Source organism: Sceloporus undulatus, chromosome 11, assembly GCF_019175285.1.
Source record: "Sceloporus undulatus isolate JIND9_A2432 ecotype Alabama chromosome 11, SceUnd_v1.1, whole genome shotgun sequence".
Lineage (NCBI taxonomy): Eukaryota > Metazoa > Chordata > Lepidosauria > Squamata > Phrynosomatidae > Sceloporus > Sceloporus undulatus.
In genome coordinates this window covers 7,070,593-7,088,914 of record NC_056532.1, presented here as the reverse complement: position 1 = coordinate 7,088,914, position 18,322 = coordinate 7,070,593, and the positions used below count along the sequence as shown (strand labels likewise).

The window sequence follows — 18,322 nt, the reverse complement described above, 5'->3', positions numbered from 1 at the left end:
AGGTACAAGACGCCTCTCTACATAGATATTTACACGCCAGGCACGGTTTTAATGACTCAAATCTCACATTGTGTTTAATGATTTTGCCACATAAGTTATAGACAGTGTTAACAGTGCAAGCGACGCATTGACGACGAAGCTCCCCAACGGTTGGGCCTAAAGGATGAGGCGACGGTTTCGGCGACAGTCCTCCCGCGCCGTCGAGACTACACCTTCTTTTCCTTCCTAATAAACATGGACCATGCCATAGAGGAAAGTCCAAAAGAGGACGTAGGTAAAGAGCCCGCCGATGAGGCCCCCGGTAAACAGGGGCCTCCGGGATTTAAAGTACTTGTTCCACCGCCTCCCGGCTTTGAGGACCAGCAGCGCAGAGAGGAGGACGGAGGCCAGGCAGTAGAAGACGAAGCCGTGGAGGCCGGTCAAGCCCAGGATCCCCGCCGTGGCCCCCGACAGGGCCGAGACCGACGTCCGGCAGTAATCCAAAATGGCCGCGTTCCCTCGGACGGCCGCTTCGCTGATGAATTGAGGGCCTTCCCGCTTGGACACCGCCGCCATGGCCATAGTCCTGGCTCTCCTTCAGGGAAGCTGTCGGGGAAAGTGCAAAAGTGAGAATGGTGCATCAATTCATAGAATCGTAGAGTTGGGAGAGACCCCAAGAAGGGCCATGCGGTCCAACCCCCTTCTGCCATGCAGGAACTCTCCATCAAAGCATCCCCAACAGATGGACATCCAGCCTCTTGTTTAAAGGCCTCCAAGGAGGGAGACTCCACTATAATCTTTGAGGATGCAGTGTGTTCCTCTGTCAAACAGCCCTTATTCTCAGTTGGTTCCTCCTAATGTTGAGCTGGGATCTCTTTTCCTGGAGCTTGCATCCATTGCTCCATTGTGTCCTATTCTCTGGAGCAGCAGAAAACAAGCTTGCTCCCTCCTCAATATGGCATCCCTTCAAGTATTGAAACAGGGCTATCATATCACCTCTTAACCTTCTCTTCTCCAGGCTAAACATCCCCAGCTCCCTAAGTCCTTCCTCATAGGTCTTCATGGTTTCCAGACCCTTCACCATTTTAGTCACCCTCCTTTGGACACATCATGGCTCCAGCTTCTCAATGTCCTTTTTGACTTGTGGTGCCCAGAACTGGACACAATATTATTCCAGGTGGGGCCTGACCAATGCAGAATAGAGTGGCACTATTACTTCCCTTGATCTAGAAACTAGATTTCTATTGATGCAGCCTAGAATCGCATTGGCCTTGTTAGCTGCTGCATCACACTAGATAGTGAATATGTGGATAGCATTAAGATATATATATATATATATATATGGAATGCTCCTCACCTTTTTAATTTATTTTCTCCTCGATGGTTATCTCCTCTTCAGCCGACCTCACCGGAAGTGAGCCAAAGGCGCCATCTTGGTAGGAGAAAAGAAAGGCTCCGCCCCGTGACGTCAGCAACCCCCTCCTCGTTTATTTTCCCTCAGAAAAGTTCACTTCCGCTCTTTTATTTAGAACTTCCGGTTTTCTCATGGGGACGCTCTAGCCCCTTTTCTTTCATCTCTATGGTGAGGTTAAAGACATCAATTCCGGCCTTTTGTTTAGAACTTCCGGTTTCCTCACATTGGGACGCTCTAGCCCTTTTTTAAACATCTCTATGGTGAAAGCCTGGTTGGGATTTTCACTCTCTCCACCATAGATATGGAAAGGGCTAGAGCGTCTCAAGAAAGCCCTATACTGTACTGTACCTTCCTTGTCCCTCGGACGGAAGGAACAAGGAGAGGCGTGGCTGACATGGGTGGAGGGGCGTGGCCGTGGGCGGGGCGGAGGTGAGCAGTGGGCGTGGCCGAGGTTTTAAAAGCTGCCCCCCTGGCGCTCGGCTTTTGTTCGCTCTGAGGCAGAGGAAGGAGGCGGATCGGAGGAAGGGAGGAAGCTGGGGGTCCCTGCTGGGGCGATGTCGCATATCCCAGGCCAGCCAGTCACGGCCGTCGTGGTAAGGGAGAGGCAGCCATCCTCAGAGGACTATAATAACAATAGGCTTATTCTTTTGCAAGTCTCTTCATACAGAGGAAGACAAGGAGGGATAGGGGAGGTTTAACAAAAGGAAAAGGACAATAGCCACCCTTGCACCCAATTGTTACATATATATATATATATATATATAGTATACAGACTAATTCTATTAGTATTCTTGGGTTGTGAAGAGAATGTGCATAGTTGTATGCTAGATATATGTGTATGTGTGTACATACATACATACATATATATATATAGTGAAATCTATATTAATGCATGTAGTCATGTCTCTTTGTGAACTGAATGTGTATAATTGCATTCTATATATGTATATATATATACACATACATATATATGTAGTAAAATCTATATTAGATCTTTGTGTCTTTGTGAACTGAATGTGTACAATTGCATTATATGTGTGTGTGTGTGTGTGTGTGTGTGTATGCACATATATATGTAGTAAAATCTATATTATTAGATCTTTGAGAACTGAATGCGTACAATTGCATTGTATCTATGTACACACACACACATATATATATATAAACACACACACAAAATATATATACAGTAGTCAGATCTATATTATTAGGTCTTTGTGAACCGAATGTGTATATAATTGCATCATATGTACACACACACACACACATATATATATATATTGTACAATCTATATTAATACAAGTAGCCCTGTGTCTTTGTGAACTGCGTGAGTATAATTACATTACATGTCGTTAAAATTAACTTCCGTTCCTGAGCGTCTTGAATGTTTCTAGCACTTCGTCGCTACAACTTCAGACTTCCTAAGTCTCCTTTTCCTCATAGTTGTAACTTCAGGGGCAGGGAGTCTTCTAATGGGATTAATTTCCCCATCCCTTTAGGAAGCATTATTATTTTGTCCTCTTTTGGGCGGGGTCTGCAATCTTAGGCTGAACCCGCATTAGTACTAGTAGTAGTAGTAGTATTTGTATTTGTCCCTTTTTCATCCGGGACGTTCGTAGCCCCAAGTCCATCCCCTTGTTCCCAATCCTATCCCAAACCTCTTGTGATTTTTGGGGTTCCTTTTGGGGTACACACCTCCAACGTCTTCTTCCTTGTCCATTCATGTACGTTTCTTCCTCTTGCGCTCATGCCAACCTTAAACTTTGTCCTTCTCTCTTTTCCTGGTTCTTCTTACCCCGCCTTCCGAAGCCAGCTCTTGCAGGACTAGATCCCTTTGAATCCGCCGGATCCCTTCGCCTCCCAAGGGAGGGGCTGCCATAGCAAATAGCCCCAGGGACTGAAAATGTATTTGGGGAGTGAGTAAGTGCAATGTGTGTGGATTTCGACAAGTGCAAGCAGCCCAGCCCAGAACCTCCTTTATTGATTTACTTTCAGTTTAATCCTTTGGTAAGCGGTGTATCTTGGTTCTGGGTTCGGACGCAAGAGTAACCCCTTTCCTTACTCAAAGGCGGAGTTCATCTTTATAGGAATACAACAGAGACATACACTTCTTAGGTCTTCGGCCATTATCGAAACGATGAAAGGAGTGGCCCAGCGAAGGTTTTGGGACACAGAACGGAGAGATAAGTAATGCGAATAGTAATACCTGTTTCTTGCCTGCCTTTCCTTTTAGATTGAGGTGGGGAACGCACGGTTTAACACATGGCGAGAGCGTGGCGCAGTGGTTTGAGCATTGGACTGCAAATCTGGGTTCGATTCCCGGCTCGGCCATGTGTCACATGTTCCCAGCCTCAGAGGATGGCCATGGCAAACCTCCTCTGAGCAAACCTCATGGATAGGGACAGCATTCCCCAGCCGTCATGGACACCATCATGCCCTAAAAGCGGTCGTCTGGCTTTGGTTCATGCGGCAAACACTGCGCGATTGTGCCCCGCGCCGTCCTTCCAGCCGCATCCAGTTTGGGAGGCGATGGCCCACTTGAGGCTGTCGGCCACATGCGCCTGTCCTCCGCCTGGTTTGGCTGTCCTCCCTCTCTTTTTATCTCTTTGTGTGAGGACTTGCTCATGAGCTCATCGCCGGCTTTAGCCTCCAGTGTTCACAAAAAGGCATAAAAGGGCACTTGTTTACATGAAGTCAATCTGATGCGTCCTTTCATTTAGAGCTTCCTTGCTCTGGGGGGGAATGGTCTCTCATGGAGAGGAGAAGGAACCAGAGCCCTCCAGTTTAAAACCAGTCCCTCGCTTCCCTTCGCTTGTCTTTTCCCAGCGGAGAAGGTTAGCTCCTCCTTAGACTTGGGTTGTTGCTTGCCATCTCTGTGGCTTATTCTTTCTTATGAGGGCCGGTGTGGTTTGAATGTTGCACCAGGAGACCAGGTTTTGCATCCCTGCTCAGCCGTGGGAACCCACTTTGACCAAGTCTCACTCTCTCAGCTTCAGAGGAAGGGTAAACCAAGGTATGGAGCAGCTGTCTTAGGCTCTTTTGAATCATAGGATCCTAGTCTTGGAAGAGGCCTCAAGGACGATTCAATCCAGCTCCCTTCTGCCATGAAAGAGGACACAATCCCAGCTCCAAAGAAAGAGACTTCACCGTACTCTGAGGCAGCATCTTCCACTGATGTTCTTCCTAATGTTGAGGTGGTTTGAAGCCATTGCTGCTGGTCCCGTTCTCTGGAGCAGCGGAAAACAAGCTTGCTCTATCCTCAATATGGCACCCCTTAAATATTTAAACATGGCTATCATATTACCTCTTAACCTTCTCTTCTCCAGGTTAAACATACCCAGATCCCTTAATCTTTCCTCATAGGGCTTCATGGTTTCCAGACCTAAAGGTTCCTCCTAATGTTGAGGAGTAATCTTTTCCTGGACCTTGCATCCATTGTCCCCTATTCTCTGGAGCAGCAGAAAACAAGCTTGCTCCTTCCTCAATATGGCATGCCTTCAAGTATTTAAACATGGCTCTCATATCACCTCTTAACCTTCTCTTCCCCAGGCTAAACATATACGGCTCCCTAAGCCGCTCCTCATAGGGCTTGGTGAGTTCTAGCCCTTTCCTAGTTTCCTTCTATCGCAAGAAGGGGATCCTATGTGATATTCACTGGTCTGATCCTTTAGGGCTCTCTTTGGAAAAGAGGAACCTGTCTCTCTCCGGACTCAAAGCCATCTTGTTAGTGATCCCCATTGGTCTGTTAGACAAGCGTTCTCTTTATTAGCAAAACCAGGACCAACATGGCCATATATATATTCATAGGGTGTAGCTGAGCCTGAAATTGATGCTTGCTTCTGATGTGCCTTTTTTTCCTCCTTGCCCCTCTCTTCCTTCCTCCTTTTCAGCAAAGAGTTGAAATCCACAAACTCCGCCAAGGAGAGAACCTGATCCTGGGCTTCAGCATCGGAGGCGGCATTGACCAAGACCCGGCTCAGAACCCCTTCTCCGAAGACAAGACCGACAAGGTTAGCATGCTAAAGCCTTTTTGACCATTTGGCCAGCCGTCTCCAGGCCCATGGTGTTTTCCCCAAACGCTGGCTAGATGTTGCATTTCTCTGCTGACAAATTCTCTTTCTGTCCCTCCTTTAGGGCATTTATGTCACCCGAGTGACCGAAGGCGGCCCAGCGGAAGTGGCAGGGCTTCAGGTTGGAGACAAGATCATGCAGGTAAGCCTCATGCTCTGGGCCTAAGGAGCTGCAGCTGGCTGGGTTTACTGGGTTTCTCTTGCGGTGCCTGGTTTTTTCAACCTAGAAGGGCAAATCTATAACAATATGAGTGCAATGGAAGTTGAATATGAACACTAGCTCCATGGGATTTACTTCAAGGCAAGTGTGTATATATAGCAGGAATGGAGCTGGATTTGTTCCCGGATTCAGTCCAAGGGTCCGAGTACTTTCTGGGAGGTTGGCATTGCTCTGATATTGCTTGGCACCTGAATTTGGGAGGATGGCTTCTCTTGGCACTTTCTGGACCAGCTTAGCATGGTGAGCAAAGGAGCAAAGCCATTCTTCTAGTGGGTTCAGATCATGGTCTTAGAGCTCATCTATGCTTAGAGAAGTTACTTCCAAGAGCTTCTAGAAAGGGGTGGGAGGAATGAAGCTAACAGACCCACAGCTTTCAAGACTGCTTCGGAGTTGCAGGCAGGCAATGCCAGCAACCTGTATGCCCTTTCTGCTTGATCCGCCGCCGCCCTGTTCAGTCTTGCTAAATCCTTGCAGGTGAATGGGTGGGACATGACCATGGTGACGCACGACCAAGCGCGCAAGAGGCTGACCAAGCGGAACGAGGAGGTGGTCCGGCTCCTGGTGACGAGGCACTCCCTCCAGAAGGCGGTGCAGCAGTCAATGATGTCCCCGCCGTGCCATTGAGGACGGCTTAGGAACGGGTGGGCGAGATATGGACGGCGCACGGCGGACCGGTCACCCGGGGCGAGACCAGGGCTCCCCCACTGCAGACCAAAACCTTTCAGCCAGAGCGGTGCTTGTGCTTGTGAGGCGGCACCATCTTTGTAGAAGCATCTGCCCTGTTGCCTCCACAAAGATGGCGCTGGTTGCGGTGGGCCCCTGTACTAACTAGCCGCACCAGGCAACTTGCGCAGAAGAACTCTCCCTATTCTCTTGTACAAGACATGGCTCAGATGGGTCGGATCCAGCTTTGCCGCTGGAGATGTTCCCGGTGGCTTGGTCCCAAAACCTTCCGCGAACGGAGAACTGTCGGCAGCAGGTAAACCTGCGGCATCGGCCTTTAAAGTACAAAGGAAACTTTCTGTGGCTAAAGCACCCAGAGCTCTTACAACCTGTTCTTTTTAAAACAGAAGACCTTATTTTCAATAGCCGTAAATAACTACTTCCCCCCCCCCCCTTGGTAAAAATTGCCCTGTCTGTCTCATTTCAGTATATTCCTGCTATTCCACTTGACTTCGGTGGCATTAATCCTCTGCCCGACAGGACGAAAACGAAGTTGCCAGTCTGCCAATACCACTAGATGCCTCTCTTATCACTGTGTGTTTTTTGTACTTCTGATTCCAAGATAGCTTTGGGACTGTCTCTTTTGATGAAATGTAGGATTTCTTGGTGTGTGTGTGTGTGTGTGGGTTTTTTATCTTTTACAAAGCCTTGTGGGTGTGCACAGAATGGTTGCCAATTCACCACACCAGCCTTGATTTTTGAGGGACGGGGGGAGTTGTCGACACATTTGCCACATGTTGTTTGACACACAATAAACTAAGCAGGACTTTCCGTCTGGTTGCCTGTGCGTTTTGTGAAGGGGTTGCAAGCCAAAAAGGCAAGAAGGGTCATATCTGGGAAACCACCTTGTTCCCTATAGGAAGGAATAACGGTGCTTCCTGGACACTGGGATTCATAGCCCTTGGATGAGGGTTCAAAGGAGATGTTGTCTGGAGATGCGTTTCTTTCTCTGTGGCACATGGCTGCATGTCACCATGAGAGCCTCACAGACTCAACTGTGAGAATGGCAGCTTGTGTCTTGTTCCAACAGCTCCCAAAACATAAGCAAGGTAAGGATATGCGTCTCTCTCTGTGTGTGTCTGTGTTGAGCACGGTCTCCAGATGGATCCGACGGCCGCTTGGTCTACTGTGAACAAGTTCAAGTAGAATGAGCAATGCTTCAAGTAGAATGAGCAATCCTTCGAGTAGAAAGAGCAATCCATCAGGAGGCTTCGTTCTTTCCTTCCTGACTCAAGAATGCAAGGACAGGTAAGACTTATCCTGAGCAGACGCAGCGCGACACGTTCGCCCTGCGCATTCCCCACATTTCTGGACATACTCAACACTAGCATTCCAAGCAGGGTGCGGTCTCAAAGTTTTGTAGACCATTCAAGCAGAGTTTTAAACCCGGTTAATATAAAGGGCTTTACCACAATTGGATCAAAGGTCTGCCATTTCTAGTCCACTCCAGCCCAGCTTGGGTTCTAGATGAGATTTAGGACTTCGGCAAATGTCTAAGTGGTTCAATGACTGGTTGTGTCAATGTGGGACCTTTCCTAGCTCTAACTGGGGATTCTGGGGCTTGAACCTGGCGCATACCTGGGGAAAGAAGCCCTGCCACCCAAAAGGTTTGCACTTCAGTCATAACCACAATGCTGAAAGTTTTATGCTAAGATTTAATTCACACTGACACTCACTCCGAAGTTGCTTCAGTCCCAGTTAATACAGGTTTACGCAGCCTAGTTCAGCAGCTCCTCAGTGCAAATGGAATGCTTCCATGGAAGAAAGGGTCGTCAGGTTTGGTCCAGTGATCTCTCTGTGCTTTGCCACAAGAGGGGAAGGCTGGAGTGCCCAGTCCACAGTTCACAGATCGGTTGGATGGAAGCCGTCTTCCTGACTGCCTTCTTTGAAGGCAATAACGTTTTGGGTGACACAGTGAAATCAGAACTACATCTTAGCAAAAGAGTAAGGCACCAGAAGGTAGTTAAATCGAGGAGGGCTGCCTTCCTCAGATGGGAACCAGAGTCACTGTCTTTCTGCAAGTCTTAGTGTCTGTGGCAGCTGACGCTGGCAAATTTAGACGGTGCACCCATGCGTTGTGGGAGATGGTTACGCAAAGAACTGGTACTCCTCAGACCGATACAAGCAGTAGTGCTGGACGATGAAGACGATGTCAAAGCAGATGGAGAAGAGGCCGAGGCCAAACTTGGTGGGGTCCCCAAAGATCAGTTTCCACTCATCTAAAAGGGTGAGATAAAACAAGAGGATGTTCTCCAACTGGCTTCAGGTCACGTTTGAAAAGACCAGAACCTGGGTCTTCCATGTCCCAATCCAACATCCTAACCCAGTGTAAGGCAAATGCAGGATTTGGGCTGATGGAATTCACTTTAATGGCTCTTAAGACCACCCCCAAATCCACAAACTCCTCAAGTCTTAAAAATTGTGGTTTGGGCACAATTTAGGGGCAATTTGCACCCCAAAACATAGGAAAAGTGTTCCCCGCACCAAATGCCTCAGTTTCACTTTGCAGGGATCTCAAAATGGCAATCGGAAGAGACGTTGCATCCTTTTCTGTTGTCATTTTGAGAACGACTGCAGAGGGAAAATAAGGTATTCAGGCTGGCTGGGGGATTCTGGGAGTCGTAATCTAAAAGGTCCTGGGGTCTGGTCCAACGAAGGACACTTACCGTTGTTATAGGACTGTAGAAACATCTGAAGCAAGCTGAAGCTGCCACCCACAAAGTCCAACAGGACGTTGCCAATGCTCCAGCCCTCGGTACTCTTGCGGCGAAAATTCATGTAGGCCTAAGAGGAAAAAGAGTGGATGAAAATAAGTCCAGAAAAAGGTCTCGTCCCCGAACTTCTTATGGCCTGGTTCCCCTGTGTCTTTTCCCCCTTGTGCTTTTGTGGCCACACCGGTCCTCTCAACCCCCCTAAACAATCCCACACTATCTCCCAATGCTACAAGACAAGAAAGCTTATCTTAAACCTTAAATGTGAAGGATGAGAAATGGAAATGGATTTAGTCTCTTGTGCTCTAGAATTTAAGGCAAAGGGATGTGCAGTCCATTCTGCTTACCTGTGGGAAGTATTTGAGGAGAGTGACGGCCAGCTTTACGTAGGAGAAATAAAACAAGAACTGAAGCCAGGTGATGACTCCGGCCGCGGCCACAAACAAGGTGGTGAAGATGAAAATCCAGCCGACAACCAGCAAGCCGATGGCGATCCGGGAGACCTTTTGGCTCCCTTTCTGCAGGGATACAAAGCAAGGAAGAAACGTGTCGTGAGGATGCCAAAGCAGCAGACGGTGCCCTTGGTACCCGCTGAGGGAGAATGCAAGGCTGCTTTCCAGCGCTCTGAGAGGGGAGGAATTTGGGATGCCTGGACTCAGGGATTTGGGGTACTGGGTACAGGATTGGGATCTTTAATTGTGGGAGAAGGAGGTGTAAAGTAGACCAGAACACATCTGTTGTTTAGACACCTCATATATAAGGCACTGCAGGATGATGACGAGGGTCACGGCAACGGCATGGAGGCTGAAGAAGACGTCGTTGCTGTCCACCGGGTTCACGCCGTTGGGATACTGCTGCAGGAACTGCTCCTGGGTAGGAAGAGACAGAAGCCAGTGGGGTCAGAGAGAGTACCTTTTGTGTGGGCTTCTGTCACCAAGCAGATGGGTTCTAGAGTCCGTCTGGGAATGGGACAACTCTGCGGATCCCTCCCTGCCATAACCACCTTCTTAACTGTGTCAGAAGGGGCTTCCAGAAGGTAGGAAACGGAAGCATCGCCTTACCTTCACAGGGCGGACCCAGAAGAGCCCGACGTTGAAGACGCTGTAGGCGATGAAGCCGGTCAGGTTCAACGCAATGAAGTCAAAACTGAGCCCCACGACGCTGCGGGAGAAAAAGCCAGAGGGTGGGGGTTAGCATGCAAATCTATGGAGAACAATTTCCTCCATGGTCACACCGCAGACCTCTGAAGAGATGCATTAGTCGAAAGGTAAAGTGCTATTCATTTGTTTAGGGGGACTCCATAGGATGGAGCTGTAGCACTTAAAGTGGTGTCAAACTGCACTGTCTTTACAGTGTAGATGTATCTTAAGACTGAGAGCATGGATGGTTAATGCACCCCACTGTGCTATACTATAATAAATCTTGTCTTCAAGATGCCATAAAACTGTTAATGTTTTCCCCCAGTCTATAGTCTCCCTATAGTGTTTTAACTGAGAGGCTGCCTTGGGATGCTCATAATTCTGGGATTAAACAGGGGATGAAATAAATAAGCAAGAGAAGAAAGAAGGGAATCCAAGTCTGACTGCTTTTCCCTTGAAAAGAACTCAAACTAGCTAACTTGACGCCACTGAAAAAATGTATCAGGATTCGGGCTTGCCTCCTTACCTTTTCCGTTTCCAGTTCTCAAACACCTGAGGGTAGAAGGAGATTGACCAGGCCAGGAAATAGATCCACCCGATCACCTGGTCCAGGATCCTCACTGCATTGCTGTGGAGGACCAGGAACCGGATTCTTGGCCTGCAAAAGGGGATTGGCATCAGATTACCAGAGAAACGGTCCTCCGTAGTCAAGGAGTGGCACGTTCCTAGACCTTATGATCACAGCTGTAAAACCGCATAGGAAGTGTGCTGAGGAAAGCCATACCCTTTGAGTGTTATAGTCCCAACTAATCCTCTGCTAGCCCACTTTCCTCCTTCGTCCTCAGCTTACTTTTCATTGCTGCAAACTGTCATGCAGATGTTTTGGCCCATGGTATGCCACCTTTATCCAATCCAGCGCCTGCCCATCATCCCATTAGGCTACCTTCCCATCATCCCATTGGTCTTTTAGTTGTGGATAAGGGGAGTTCAACTATTCTTGTTGTATTATTAGATTTATTTCATGCTAGTGATAATAAAAGCAGGCTGGATCAATTTTAGGAGGAAAGGTTTTGAATGGCTTTGAAGCAGGCAAAGCCTGTTCCTCCAAACGTTGTTTGACTACAACTCCCATTAGCCCTAGACAGCTTAGCTGTGTCTATCCTGTTAGAAAGAGAATGGAGAGCTCTGGTCACACAAGTTGGACAGCTCAGCCTTGTTTGGCGGCAGCTTACCTTGTTGCATTGGAGGCATTGCTCTGAAGGTAGACCGTCACCTGTCCGACATCTTTTGCTCTCACTTGGAAGTGGGTCTCCTTCAGGCCTGCCGCTACGATCACCTGAAAAAGACACAAGGGATACTGAAAGGGAGAAGCTGCCCAAGGCACAGACGACGGTCCCTTTTATCCAGTCCATCCAGCTCAACGTTCGCTGCACTGAGAGACATCTATTCTCAAGGGCAGAGAAGGCTCTTTCCCCATCAGCTTTCAGTTGGAGATACCAAGAATTGAACCTGGGTCCTTCTTAATGGAGAGCGCACACTCTTCCATTGAGCTGTGGCAAAGAAAGATTCTAGACCTCCAGTAAGAGTTCCTCCAGCTTCACAAGTCTATATGTAAAGTTGCCCTGGAACTTTCTGAAACGTAAATGGAAGAATCAGCCTTATATTGAGTTCATAACTCAGTGTCTATCGGAGCTGGTTTTGCCCACATTGACTGGCAGGGTCTTTGAGGCAGAGAATGTGTTACCTGTTATCTCCCTGGACTGGAGATACCAGGGATTGAATTTGGGTCCTTCTGCATGCAGAATGCGTTCGGTTCCTAACTTACCTCCTTGGGCAGCTCAACGATGGTGTGGTTCTCCTTGGACGAATAGGTGACGTTAAATGTGATCTCCAGTGTCTCATTGAGCGGAGGACTGAGAAAGACAGAACAGGAGCAGCAGTTAGGATAGAAGGTATTGTAGGGACTGCAATTCCCAGCAGCCAGAGCCTCCAGAACCAAGAGTGGGGGAGGCTGGGAGTTGGAGTCCACCCAGATTGGGAAGCTCAGAGAACCATGCAAGGAATAGGGGCTTGCCAGTCAACCTGGCCTAGTAACCTAGTAAAATATAGTCAAGAAGCAGCAGATGACAAAAAGAATACAAGTGATATTTTGTTTTGCTACGGGGGAAAGGGAAGAAGCTGCATTTTTCTTTAGAGACGCATCCCAAAAATGGATGTCATTGAGCAAACGGTGAGCAACAGACTCTTGCTTTTATAGTGGCTTCTTTTCTCCTCCGGAGAGCAAAGGTTGACAACCCTGGAAGCCGGTGCTCATAAAAACTCACCTTAAAGTCACTGTGATGTTCTTCGAACTGCCGTTTTCTAGCGAAACCTCTTCGGGGACCTTGAGGACCGTGGCTCCTTCGAAAAAAGAACCACAAAGGAGTCAAAGTGACACATGGATGAAATTTGTTAGTCATTCAAGAGGTCACAAGACTCATTTCGACATTTGAAAAACTGAAGGCAGGACACACAAGGGTGTTCTGAAGCAAAGAAAGTGGCTTTCCAATTCTGAGAAAAGAGATCCCAGCTAAACCTTCATAACTGTAAGAATAATTGCTTTGGAGGTCTTGAAACAGAGGCTGGATGGGGATGCTTTGGTTTTGAGTTCCTGCATGGCCCTTGGGATCCCTTCTGTGATTCTATGATTCCTAAGACAAGTGGGTCTCAGGAAAGGCACGGCATGCTCTTGCCAAAGATGGTTGCCACATGCCAGAGAAGGCTTGTTCCTCTTCCACAAATGCCTTCCTTGGAAGGCCAGGGGACTTACCAGAGAGATGCGGCAATGCAAGAGAAAGGAGGCTGAGCAGACGGAGGGCCAGGAGGAAAAGGCCGGCTCTGCTCCCCATGGCGCCAAGCAGCTGACAGCTGTAAAACAAAGAAGGCAAAGGATTAACATCAAGAAAAGAGGAAGTCTTGGTTAGCTGGAAGGAAGGAAAGAGGCTGGGGACAAGATAAAAGATAATGCGGGTCGAGATTGCATCCTGGAGCTGAAAGCAGAGAGGAACGAGTTCAAATCCCAGCTCAAAGAGCTCTTTGGCCACCTTTTGCCAACCATGAGAGGGCTGCCTCGCAGGTCCGTCGTAATAACTTTGTTCATCCCGAATAAGTTTAAGCTCAAACGCGGAATACGCAGCTATTTGGCGTTGCTGCGTGCCTTCAAGTGCTTTCTGACTTTTAGCTACCCTCTCATAGAAATACATATACATATACATATACATATATATATTCTTTCATTGAGTATATATATATATATATATATATATATATATATATGTATTATATATATATATAAATACACACATACACGTGTGTGTGTGTATATATATATATATATATATATATATATTCTACCTATTTATTTTGTGTTTCTGTATATATATAAAATATCATAAATATATATAGAAATATATAAATAACACACACATATATAAATATATATAGGGAAATAATTTATATGTATAACTATAAATAAAAATAACAGACAGACAGACGAAAGATAGATAGATAGATAGATAGATAGATAGATAGATAGATATTCTACCTATTTATTTATATAGATAGATAGTTTATATATAGTTTCTATTTTCTCATAGCTGGCTTTTCTGTAGCTCCTGTAATCTGACAGCACTCCAACTTTGTTATTTTGGATGTTAAAATAAGTATAGGCCTTCTTCTCCCCTTTATATTTCTATACTAAACCCTAGATTTGAAAAAGGGAACCCTACGGGAACCACAAGCCCCATCATGCCCCGCGGCAGCCCGAAAGCCGAAAGCGGGCGCCCCATGCCGCGGGGCACGCTGGGAGTTGGAGTTTTTTTTGTCTAAACCGTCCCACCTGGACGTTTTGTGAGGGAATAGATGTCCCTGGAGCCTGAGGGGAACGGAGCAACGACGTTCCCTCCGTCCCAAGTCGTTCCTTCCAACGTCTTTCTTCGTTTTAGGCTCCGGGCCTAGGCCTTTCGAGGCCTCTGAGGCGACGCCGGCGAATAGAAAGCTCTGCTTCCTGGGGAGGCCATCTTGGGTGTGGCAGGATCTGGGCCGTTTCTGAGGTAATTTTTATTTCCCTCCTCCTCCTTTTGCGAAAACAGGCCTCCCGTTGTTTAAGTCTAACTTAGTTAATGTATAATTTCACACACAGCCGTCAAATGTCGCCGGAAAAGGGAGAAAAAGGTGGGCCTTGGCCTGAGGGGACGGCGACCCACCCAAGATGGCGGCCACGCTCGGCCACTCCTTGCCCTTGTCGGCGGGAGGGCGAAGCCGCCATCTTGGGTGTGGCGCACAGAGGAGGAGGAGGGCCTAAGAAGAACAACAATTGTTTCAAAGTTCACTCTTTCTGAGCTTTCATTTCCTCAGATGCCACTTTGTTAGTCTTTAGCCACTTTTAACATCAAAACTCTCAGTTTTTGAGGCCTGAGTGGGTTATTATGTTTAAAAGTAACCCCTCTCAGGTCTGGGCCCGTTTGGTATTCTTTTCTGTTTAGGTTTATTTAGGCTTCATATATATATTAGTATACATATACATATATATATAATTTGCTTCCATTTTGTTGCTACAGTCTTGTATTGACTTGTTTCAACTCAGGACTGCAAGGCTTTAAAACTATTTAAATTAATAAATAAATTATTATTATTATTATTATTATTATTATTATTATTATTTAAATAAATAATAAATTTATATAGCTATCTTCTTGTACGTTTTCCCTTTTTATTATTTGATTCCTATTATTTTATTGTATTATGTATATTATTTTATTACTTTTATTTTATATGCTTTTCCTGCTAGAATTGTAATGCTAATATTTACGTATTTTTTTAAAATTGGAAATGTGTAAAAATTATTACACATTTCCAATTAATATTATTAAATTTATTAATTTAATATTATTAAAATATTTTAAATTATAATTTAATAATATTAAATTAATATTATTAAAATATAAATTAAAACCCCAATTATTTATATATTAAATAATAATGACTGAATAATTTTATTACAGTCATGGACCAGCATAAAATATTAGTTTAGAGTAAAATAATAACGTTTTATGTGTTTTAATAGATTGTCATGTCTATGTTATATTAGCATTGTGTTATGTCTTGTAGTGACATTAGTTGAAAATAAAAATATTAATACCAGAGAAATCAAATAATGAATATTTAATAAATAAATAAATATTATACAAACATTATAAATATAATATAAAAATAAATATTGTGCAAATGTAATAAATATAAATGTAATATAAAAGTTAATAAATGTTGTACAAATATAATAAATATTAATATATTATAAAAAAATAAATAGTAAATATAATATAAATAAATATTATACAAATATAATAAATATAGATGTAATATAAAAATAAATATTGTACAAATGTAATAAATATAAATATAGTATAACAATAAATAAATATTATACAAATATAATAAATATAAATGTAATAAAAATAAATATTGTTCAAATATAATAAATATAAATATATTACAAAAATAAAAAATATAAATATAATATAAAAATAAATAATTATTGTACAAATATAACAAATATAGATATAATATAAAAATAAATAAATATTGTTCAAATGTAATAAATATAGATGTAATATCAAAATAAATAAATATTATTTATTTTTTGGATTAAGTAATTTTTAATTTGTTGTTACAAGTTCAGTCTCCTGTATCTGGAATTCCAAAATCCGAAATATGCAGATTTTTTCATGCTCTAAGCCAAGTTTTAAGTGAGGTGCATTAATGCCATCCTTGTTCTCTCCTTACAGACAATGCAGACACCACCGGAATCTGAGGACACAGGTTCAAAACCTGCTGTGCCACCTGCCAATTCCTTCTGCGTCTTGGGAATCGACATGGGCACCACATCGGTGAAGGCTGTCTTGGTGGAAGAAACAGACCGAGGGCCAACTGTGGTTGCAAGCTGCACCAAAGCCACTAAGGCGCAAGTGGAGAGTCATGGCGCCACTGGGCTGCAGGTAAGAGGGGGATAAAGTCAAATGATGAGGATCTGCCCATTTGTTTGGATGGATTGAACCTCACAACACAGAGCCAGTCTATCCTTGAATATTAGTTGCCACGGAACAAGAATGGGAGATGGCTGCTGTGGTTTTGTGAGACATTGAGCCTTCTCCGCCAGTGAGAGCCCTAGTGCCACAATAAACTACAATCCCCAGGGTCCCCTAGCATTAAGCCAGGGCAGTTTAACGTGGTCTCAAACTGGATTCTTCCTGCAGTGTGTTTGGGACCTTCACTTTCTTTCCCTCTTTGGTTGTCGCTGTTGCAGAGGGACGAACAAGATGTCCACAAAATCGTTGCCGCGCTGAACACGTGCCTCGCAAATCTCCCCTCGCAATCGCTTGGAAAAGTGTGCCACATTGGCGTCTCTGGACAAATGCACGGAGTGGTCTTCTGGAAAACAGGTCACGGTATGAACAAAACCAAAACCCTTCCTCATTTATCAAATATACATGTTTTCAAGAGGAAGCGCTTGTTTTTACTTTGCTTTTACACTTGCGAAGCCTTGCCATGTTTTTCTTCCTTCGGGACCTTTGCAGTTTAGTCTCTGCATGTGTCCAAACGTTAAAACGGATGCCTTATCCTCCCTTCCTCCTCCTGAGCGGAGTAGCCAAAAATGAAGATTTTTATTCGTTTGCGTTGTTATTTTTCCTCTTTCGAAATGGTGAGTATTTTTAATCTCATCTTTCCTTTTTTCCCCCCTGTGTTAATGGGCATTTTAAGAGCTGGTCATTTTCCAAATGGCAAGCTGATGCAATTGAACAGAAGGCTATGAAATTTCCTTCTCTTAGGGAAGCCTCTCCATCATCTTCTCTTTTTGACATGGCTTTAAAATTTGCCTCCTCCCCTGGACGGTCTTTGCTTATTTGTTGTATTTTATCAGTTGCATTGTATGCACCTGTCCTCCTTCCTTCTGTATCTCTCCCACAATTACAATCTTGTGAGGTTAACCTGAGAAAAAGAGAGAGCCATTTAGAGAGCTTTGTTGCTCCCTGAGGACTTGAACCTAGCTTTCCAAAGTCCCAGTCTAACATTAACCCTATCTAACCACTACAGCAAAGTGTGGTCTATATAGGCCAAATTAGACCCTTAGAGCTCCAAAATGTAGCCCACCATAGACTCTAGATGCCGTTTTGAAATGTTAATTGTTTGATTTATATCCGTATTTCTCCAAGATAGCATTTGGGGTGACTTTTTATACACACCCTCAATGTCCTCTCATCGCCTCCATATTCCCCCCAAACCTTGGCCAGACATTGGTTAGTTATAAAACTAGAAGTGATGTGATGCCTCATCAAACGTACCCGCAATGAGCTTTTGGGACCGGGCACTGTTTGTGTGAAGTTGCCAACTCATGAGTTTCACATGTTAGGAAGCGTGCTGAGAATCGCCTCCTCCGTTACTTACTACAGGTTTTCTCTTTATAGGTTGCAAGTGGCTGGAGAGCGAAGACGGATGGACCTTTGAGCCCGAGGAGGTCAGCCGCCTGGTCACATGGCAAGATGGACGCTGCGGCAGCCACTTCCTGGCCTTCCTTCCTCGGCCGAAATCGCACCTCAGCGTGGCCACTGGGTATGGCTGTGCCACGATCTTTTGGTACTTAAAGAACAGGTACTGCTACGTCTCTTGGTTTTGCGTGGCGACGTTCTCTTTTTTAAACACAACCTGGCATTTTGTAGCCGTGGCTCAATGCTGTGGAATCCCCGGATCTGTAGTTTGTGAGGTATTTAACCTTCTCTGTCAGAGAGTTCTGGTGCCACAACAAATCCCAGGACTCCATAGTATTGAACCATGTGGCGTCAAACAGCCCCATTTCTGCAGTGCAGATGCAGTCACGGTTGTTGTAAACCTCAAAGGATGGAGCAGAAAGTTGGAAACAAGAAATGGGTCTTGTCTCAGAAGTAGCATTTAATGGCCTAAAGCTGGGCGGGCATATTGCAGTCTCTTGAACCCGCAAGTCTCACAAACCTCTACATTTTGATAGTTGCCA

General features: G+C 45.2%; 4 protein-coding genes across 9 annotated transcripts in view; 2 read left to right on the top strand and 2 right to left on the bottom strand.

Annotated features, from left to right (window-relative positions):
- SHPK (sedoheptulokinase) overlaps positions 1 to 18,322 on the top strand; it is a 938,822-nt gene that overhangs the window by 913,449 nt on the left and 7,051 nt on the right. Inside the window, exons 1-4 of one of the 5 annotated variants that reach the window (XM_042442366.1) lie at positions 14,169 to 14,348; positions 16,083 to 16,292; positions 16,601 to 16,742; positions 17,760 to 17,943. In XM_042442366.1, coding sequence (XP_042298300.1) covers positions 16,086 to 16,292; positions 16,601 to 16,742; positions 17,760 to 17,943 — 533 coding nt within the window. In that variant the 5' untranslated portion in view covers positions 14,169 to 14,348; positions 16,083 to 16,085. Of the gene's footprint in view, positions 1 to 14,168; positions 14,349 to 14,591; positions 14,748 to 16,082; positions 16,293 to 16,600; positions 16,743 to 17,759; positions 17,944 to 18,322 lie in introns of those variants that run through there. The other 4 variants (XM_042442367.1, XM_042442369.1, XM_042442365.1 and 1 more) reach the window with 4 other exon arrangements.
- EMC6 (ER membrane protein complex subunit 6) lies at positions 47 to 1,492 on the bottom strand. The gene is made up of 2 exons (XM_042442392.1): positions 1,337 to 1,492; positions 47 to 585 (listed from the first exon to the last, which is right to left on the bottom strand). The coding sequence occupies exon 2, from the start codon at positions 559 to 561 to the stop codon at positions 226 to 228; it is 336 nt and encodes a 111-aa protein (XP_042298326.1). The 5' UTR covers positions 562 to 585; positions 1,337 to 1,492; the 3' UTR covers positions 47 to 225.
- TAX1BP3 (Tax1 binding protein 3) lies at positions 1,846 to 7,178 on the top strand. Of its 2 annotated transcripts, none has more exons than XM_042442390.1 (4): positions 1,846 to 1,986; positions 5,285 to 5,404; positions 5,529 to 5,606; positions 6,835 to 7,178. In XM_042442390.1, the coding sequence occupies exons 1-4, from the start codon at positions 1,948 to 1,950 to the stop codon at positions 6,922 to 6,924; spliced, it is 327 nt and encodes a 108-aa protein (XP_042298324.1). In that variant the 5' UTR covers positions 1,846 to 1,947; the 3' UTR covers positions 6,925 to 7,178. The 2 variants fall into 2 exon arrangements, with proteins under 2 accessions (XP_042298324.1, XP_042298323.1); XM_042442389.1 differs by having other exon boundaries at positions 6,159 to 7,178.
- Positions 8,043 to 14,444, bottom strand: CTNS (cystinosin, lysosomal cystine transporter). The gene is made up of 11 exons (XM_042442375.1): positions 14,135 to 14,444; positions 13,067 to 13,164; positions 12,582 to 12,657; positions 12,083 to 12,170; positions 11,490 to 11,593; positions 10,784 to 10,915; positions 10,180 to 10,279; positions 9,868 to 9,987; positions 9,466 to 9,636; positions 9,074 to 9,191; positions 8,043 to 8,626 (listed from the first exon to the last, which is right to left on the bottom strand). The coding sequence occupies exons 2-11, from the start codon at positions 13,143 to 13,145 to the stop codon at positions 8,496 to 8,498; spliced, it is 1,119 nt and encodes a 372-aa protein (XP_042298309.1). The 5' UTR covers positions 13,146 to 13,164; positions 14,135 to 14,444; the 3' UTR covers positions 8,043 to 8,495.

Excerpts from the sequence above, each read along its gene's own strand:
- CTNS (XM_042442375.1), bottom strand. The coding sequence starts at position 13,145 with ATGGGGAGCAGAGCCGGCCTTTTCCTCCTGGCCCTCCGTCTGCTCAGC. Across the intron at positions 9,988-10,179 it reads TCTGGGTCCGCCCTGTGAAG|GAGCAGTTCCTGCAGCAGTA; the intron begins GTAAGGCGATGC and ends CTTCCTACCCAG. Across the intron at positions 8,627-9,073 it reads TCTACAGTCCTATAACAACG|ATGAGTGGAAACTGATCTTT; the intron begins GTAAGTGTCCTT and ends TCACCCTTTTAG.
- EMC6 (XM_042442392.1), bottom strand. The coding sequence starts at position 561 with ATGGCCATGGCGGCGGTGTCCAAGCGGGAAGGCCCTCAATTCATCAGC.
- TAX1BP3 (XM_042442389.1), top strand. The coding sequence starts at position 1,948 with ATGTCGCATATCCCAGGCCAGCCAGTCACGGCCGTCGTG. Across the intron at positions 1,987-5,284 it reads AGCCAGTCACGGCCGTCGTG|CAAAGAGTTGAAATCCACAA; the intron begins GTAAGGGAGAGG and ends CCTCCTTTTCAG. Across the intron at positions 5,607-6,158 it reads TTGGAGACAAGATCATGCAG|GTGAATGGGTGGGACATGAC; the intron begins GTAAGCCTCATG and ends AAATCCTTGCAG.